This window comes from Hermetia illucens, chromosome 1, assembly GCF_905115235.1.
Source record: "Hermetia illucens chromosome 1, iHerIll2.2.curated.20191125, whole genome shotgun sequence".
Classification (NCBI taxonomy): Eukaryota; Metazoa; Arthropoda; class Insecta; order Diptera; family Stratiomyidae; genus Hermetia; species Hermetia illucens.
Window position 1 is genome coordinate 3,948,380 of NC_051849.1, and position 7,081 is coordinate 3,955,460.

A 7,081-nucleotide genomic window follows, 5' to 3' on the forward strand; every position below is an offset into this window, starting at 1 on the left:
CGAACGATCACACTATCTTTCAGTACAAAAAGTTCTCTCGGCGGATTAGTCCTACCTCGGTTGGATGAAGCGTTTAAACTCGCTACTTGATCCCTTCACGGCGGATGCTAGATCCCTCTGGATAGATTTGACGAGCTTTATAAAAGAGGCTGGAATCAGACTCAAGCTTCGCTCCCCCTTCGCCTAGTTATGGTTTTCCTCCCCAGCATCTCCCACATCTAACCAAACTCCTCCGTTTTTAAGGTTTTGTGTAAAACAAAACCTCATTAAAATTGGTTTACTGGCTGTCTGTCTGTCCGTCGGTCGGACTGTCCGCCTGTCTGTCACACGCATTTTTCTCGGGGACTGTTATAGCGATTGACACCAAATTTGGTGGAAGGGTGGAAACAATGAACGCCCGCGCATACAGTGAGTTATATCCTTTTACGTAGGATTTAATGGAGGGGGAGGGGGTCCCCATACATGGAAAAGGGGGTGTAAATTTTTTTCACCGAATATAGTCATATGGGGTATCAAATAAAAGGTCTCGATTAGTGCTTTCCGAAGCCGGTCTTAATTTTGACATTTGTTGAAAAGGTGAGGATTGCGGGGGATCGAAAATGACCATTTCTTTAACGAACCCATTCTTAGAAACTACGCTTTAATTGGTTACTGATTACGAACGGTTCGGGGGTTCGATTGACTTCCATATTTAGGCTTTCAAAAACGCTCCTAAATTCCCTAATTCAATCTTTAAGCTGGCCTGAAGTTTTCGTGTATTTATTTGGCCAAATCCCCCGCTAGCTCGAAGGGAATGTATTCGTCTACATGAGGACGAAAAATGCTCCTAAAAACTGTCTAATTGCGCCAAATTTTAATGTCCTTGGATCAACAAAGTGACATAGATACTCTCACTTAAAGTGCTTTAAGGATCGCTTCACTCAATTTTATTGAATTTATTCCATTTTAAAGTGGCTATGACATTGGCATTACACAATGTCATAATTGTAACAGTTCACAACATCTACCATCTGTTCAAAAATGCAAAATTATGCATAACTCAACTCCTTTCAGTTTTTTACCACTTCATAATTCAATCTGCATTCAATTAATTCAGAAAGATCATTCCAATTACAATAAAAATGAATTAATTCATGGTTTAAAAATGCAAATTGCTGTATGAATCTGAATCTGAATGTGGTTATTAGATGACCTTAATACTCGTTAAAGTGTGCAAATCGGTCGTAAATCCCGATTGCGATCAACCGGATACAAGTTTTTGCTGGCGTTTCTGAAGACGTGCTTCAAGGTCTCGGAATTTAGACACTTACTTAACAGTGTTTATGAAACACTAGTCCCTTGTCCGTTCATAGAACACAGGCTGAAATATGAGCATATCATAAATCGACATTTCAAAATCCATGGTATTCCCACTACAACTTGCACCAATTAATCCAGCCATAAAACCACTCTGAGTTTTCAAAACGTCATTGCAACGAGTTAGTCGTTTCCCTCATTCAAATTCAAGTGTGAGAAATCAAACGTCTCCGATCTGTTGTAACTTTTCCACTCGTTTCATGACTGGGCTATCAAGTTACCATGTCAAATGGTCTTCTCGATGAAATGTTGTACTGTTGTTTGGGAATCTGAAAACACAATATTCGCATTACTATTTTGCCGAGTACTCAAGATCATCATCTCCTTTCTCCTCTGCAAGCAATGCACCCGACAAAAGTCAAGATGCAAACTCACTTCACGAATCTCACAGGAACGTATGTGCACCGCAAAAGAAGCCACGATAACATTATTGGGTAACAGCTCCTCTATCATGACAAATCTGTTTATCATTTGACCATACCAGGCAGCCATAAAGTACATTCCTCGGTGGCCTAGCTAGTCTTGAACCTAACCTGAAACTTGCTGACGCCACCGGATAGTATACCACTATGTGCTTCCAGCACCAGCCTCGATCGGTGAAGTGTTCGAAATGCCAGAAGTGAATTTGTCTTCTATGCGCAGCCGCCTACCACTTAATGTGCATACAATCGAACACGAGATAATGTAAATTTCTTTAGACACTTCTTCTCAAAAAGCCAACAGCTTTTCCAGCTTGAAGCTGCACTGCCAGCCGGGCCACCATTGAATGGTAAAGGGGCTTTTCATCTCAATTCCTGCTGAGTAGTAGTTCACAGGTATTTCACAACATCTGAGTGCTGTTCGGTTCGGTTTATACACAGCAGAATGTCCAGCTCAATAAATGTCGCTTGTGACCCAAAAAACCCACCAACTGACAAAGGCTTTCATCGAAAGTGATTAACTGTTCCCAAAATACCATCTTTGAATCAAAACTTCCAATCATGCACTCGCTATAAATGCCTTGCATTCAGCAATACAAATCCATTTTATCGGAGCCTCCAATTCCTCCAAGATTTCCTTCACTTCATTAAATTATTCACCTCTCAAACGAATTCAAAGAAAACGCAGCCGCAAGCCCCCAAGACACGGCTCAATAGAGGCCAACCGATCGGCCGGTCGTCCCAATATATCCACTCTGAAGTTATGTAAATTATGCACATTTCTCGACATGAGCTCCTCGACTATGCTCCGTAATTATCATGATTATCGCATTTAATGACAATTATTGAATCGTACAAATAGCAATTATTTGTGCACACACTCAATGGTCACTATGCGTGCAATGCATTGGACAAGCGGTCCAAGCGTCATTTAGATCCGCTGATAAATTACGGAATGGCTTTTCATGCCATCATTTTCACACTAACCATATGGATGGCATCGAATGGCGATCGAAATGATTACCGCGGTATATTAAGAACCATTTATCTTTCGAAGATTGAAATCGATAGAAGAATCTCAGAAAAAAAAGTTAAATATTTCACAATTTTTTCATTCTTCTTTTTATCTCGCTTTCAGGCCCAAAAATGTTACGTCCCAGATGTTTGCTGCCGAATTCCAGATCCAGAAACCACCTCCCTCACTGACGATGGATACGTAGTTCGTGTTCCACAAAACCCACTTATCGTTCCATCTGTTCGTCCATTCATCCCCAGCACCAGTGCTCCAATCTACTTGCCACCCACTCGTATTCCGGTCATCTCGGGCGAAGGTCAACTCTCATTGCCAATCAACCCACCACCAAAGAACACCATCGATGACCCAATCGCCAACTTGCCAGTCACTTGTGCTGCTGCCCTTAACTGTACCGAAATTGAATATTGTACTGCTAGCGGTGTCATCTCAAAGACTCCAGTTGTTTTGACCAAAGATCAAGAAATCTTCCGAGTTCCATTGACCGACTGTCAAGATCCAGTTAAAGGAATTGTTGGCAAGTGTTGTCGTGATCCAGACTACGTTGATCCATGGCCAGTCAGCCAATTGGGACAATATACCGATCCAAAACTTTTCGGAGATGATGGACAGTACAGACCACTAGCCACCCAACAACGTCCACAATTCGCTGCTCAATTGGCTCCACAAATCCCTCCAAAACCAGCCGCCCCAGCTCGTGAAATTTACAGACCAGCCCCAGTCACCGCTGCACCTGTATTCTCTGCCCAACTCAGTCCAGCCATCTACCCAGCTCCAGCTACCTGTGGAGCTAGGAATCCAGTAAGTTGATCACAGAAACCATTCTTTCAAACCCTTCAATACTAACCGTTGTCCTCCAACAGAATGCCGCCCCTACCGGTCCAGGACCATACGATGCTGCTTTCAGTGAATTCCCATGGCAAACTATGATCCTTCGTGAAGCCACCAAGACTATCTTGTGCGGCGGTTTCATCATTGCTGATGATCTTGTTGGTACATCTGCTTCATGCATCCAAGGGTAAGTATCGACGCAAATACAACAGAATCCAATGACCTGTAATTAACCTCAATCTACGGAACCTCAAACAGACAACGGCCATACGACATTGTCATCAAGGCCGGTGAATGGAAACTTGGTCGTGACGAAGAACCACTCAACTTCCAATTGGTCCGCGCCAACAAAATCGACGTCCACCCATCCAACGGAATGGCTCTCATCTACTTGGAACAAAAATTGAAATTCGCTCCACACATCGCTCCGATCTGCTTGGATGCCAGCGACCCAACCCCAGCTGACAGCTGTGTTACCACTGGATGGGGAAAACAAGCCATCAGCAGTAAGTTCGCCCCTACCATTGAAAATCCTACATCATTTTAAAAATTTCCTATAATTATCCTTTCAGTTCACCTCCAAGACGCTATCATGCACCAATCCCCAGTATCAATTGTATCACCTGACCAATGCTCAGCTCCAGGCAGTGGTTACAACTACGGACCAGCCATCTGCGGTCGTCCACAAATTGACGCATGCGAACTTGATGAAGGCAGTGCCTTGGCTTGTCTCAACCCACAAGGACAATACGTCTTGAAGGGTATCTTCTTGAACCCAGGTGCATGCGGAGGCAACAGTCCCGCCATCTCCTTCGGCAAACCCGATATCGCCTGGATTAAGGGAAGCGCCCCATCGACCGCCAACCAGATCCGTCCATTCACAAACGAATACCTCCCTCCACGCCATTAAAACAAGTTCGTGAATTTTCCATTCGTACAAAAGGAAAATTCTTGTAGCTTGTAATCTTTTTAAGATTTCCTTAGAGATACATTTTTTTTACGGTAGTTACCATAGGAGAGTGAGAGAGACTCAGGAAGCAGAGAAGTGTACTCATCTCCCTGAGTCCCTCCTTCATTGACTTTGAAAATGTGACCACCACACTGCACCACATACACCTACACCACTACTCATAATTTAATTCCTCGTGTAATTTTAAGATTATGATTTCTCTTGAAGAATGTACGGATATATGACTCTTGATTTGTTATTTCTTTTTTATTTTCCATTTCTGTTTTCATTTTTGTAATTATATCTTTTTTTTTTTAATTAGAACAAAATACCTGCGTCTGTGTAATGTTTATAATTTGCGTAGCGTTTAAGGAATAATAGAAAATGTGAGAGTTAAAAATTTTTGTAAACAGTTTCTGTTTTTGTATTTATCCCTAAGACTATTTAATTGTATTCGTAATAAATTTTTAAAAACAATGCATCGTGAACGTTTCATTCATTTACAAACATAAGGGATGAAAACTGCTTACGATTTCGCCCCAAACATCAACAGGATAAGGTCTTAGCATCTCTCAATCCCTAAACAAATAAAAAAATCATTTACCAAAGAACCGAGAAATGCAGACTCGCAAATATGGTCCTTAAAATTAGGTCTTCCCCAGGAGTTAACCACAATTCAGTACATCAACACCTCGGCTTCAATTAGGTTCAGCTACACAACACGCAAACAACGGAATCACTACTTTTGTTCACCCATCCATTGTGACCCCGAAGTTATTATTTGTAGGTCCTTAATTTTCGAAGACCTAATAGGTTTGATTATCACAAGCAGTCACAACAGAAAAAACTTAAGAGCAGCCCAACCTCAATTTGATCACCTTTCCAAGGTAACCTAGCTTGGCGAATCTGGCATTACCAACAAGATACCAGCTCACCAGGCATACAATTTCAAAGCCCCAACATTTTTATACTTACAGTTTTCCGACTAACCCATCTTTAGGGACTTCTCTCGACGAGAACGTAACTCTCGAGAGCGTATTCTCGCAGCAGTGAGAAAACACCGTGTGGTTGCCGTTGTTGTTGCTGCTACTGTGTACAAACCATTCACCCGGCATCACGGATCCAAACACCAATTCCGCTGGTGACTCACAAATATCCTCCTTAAACCTATTGCATTACCCGAGCAGTATCATGGGAAGCAGGTGAACCTAGTTGGTTCTGCCCTCATGACATATTAATGACGCTTTGACGGATCGGTGCCTATGCTCTATAAGTCCATAGAAAGCTCGAGCTACTGACTGCTTTGACTGGTCCTTGAACGGGCACACCACCGGCATCGCCGAAATCTCTCCAGGCTGGTCAGACAATATCGGAATCCTCCAAACGGAAGAAGCGGACCCACGATTTCAACGTGTACCTGCTGAAGTCTTCCTTGTATGCCTTCCAATTTTAGACCGCTGACACTCTACACATTCCCATGCCCATTGTCACACGTCGTGACGCCTCACTAAACATCTAATGCAGGAGGATCAATGATCGATGATGTGATCCGTCGTGGAACTTTCCTTTCAATCGCGGCATTTCAGACCGGAGATTTACGACGCACGCGGACCCACGCACCAGCAAAGACACGAATCTTTGCTTAAGAACACGTGAGAGATCGAAGTGTTCCAAGGACCCTCCCACCATATTTCCGAGCCTGGCTACCACAGAGGCGTACAAGCACGTGCCGATGGTACACTCCGATGGAGCTTCAAAATTTGCGGGGGAAACCTTCAAGGTCAATTTATCCTTTTTTAAGGTTTTCTAAAACCTTATTAAAATCGGTTTACTGTCTGTCTGTCTGTCTGTCTTTTTTTTTGTTTTGTTTTTTAAGGAGGTGGAAATCTTCAAAAGACACTGGTCTGGACACACCAGTGTGTGGGATTTTTACCCACTAAAACCACCCCCGACTCCCTCCCTGCCCCGCGGAACCACCATAAGGTATTACATCACGGGGCGGAGTCAGCTCACTCTAGCTTTGTCACCTTTCTTCCACACGCGGCGCACGTGACCGCGCTTTTCTCCTTTCCTCTGCCTTTCGCAATTTATCTTGCTTAAGAACAGGTGAGAGACCGAAATGCTCCAAGGACCTTCCCACCATATTTCATATTTCCCTCTCAGGGTTCTTCGTTTGCAATAAGGGAGAGATTGGCTTCGCATTGTATATATTCGCCATCTCATCTGCCAAGATGTCAATCTGCATCATTCCAGAGATGACGAATGCTGCATCATCTGAGACAGTCCTGAAGGCAGAGCATACCCTCAAGGCTGTCCTCCTGTATACTGCAGTCAGTTTGTTAGTGTTAACTGACATCTGCAGTGCCTCCCTCCAAACGGGGGTCACATAGAGCATGATTGAGGTCACCACCCTGGCTATAAGCAACCTCCCACGTTCGGCATCATCCTTGCCAGGGCCATACTAGTAATGGACGATCTATCGCAAACATACTG

General features: G+C 43.4%; 1 protein-coding gene across 1 annotated transcript in view; it reads left to right on the forward strand.

Moving 5' to 3' along the window:
• The window catches only part of LOC119658941 (inactive serine protease scarface), a 45,449-nt gene extending 40,382 nt beyond the window's left edge, over positions 1 to 5,067 (forward strand). Inside the window, exons 4-7 of the mRNA XM_038066803.1 lie at positions 2,914 to 3,609; positions 3,672 to 3,826; positions 3,898 to 4,145; positions 4,212 to 5,067. Of these exons, the coding sequence (XP_037922731.1) occupies positions 2,914 to 3,609; positions 3,672 to 3,826; positions 3,898 to 4,145; positions 4,212 to 4,549 (1,437 nt within the window). The 3' untranslated portion in view covers positions 4,550 to 5,067. The remainder of the gene's footprint in view (positions 1 to 2,913; positions 3,610 to 3,671; positions 3,827 to 3,897; positions 4,146 to 4,211) is intronic.
• The last annotated feature ends 2,014 nt before the right edge of the window (positions 5,068 to 7,081 follow it).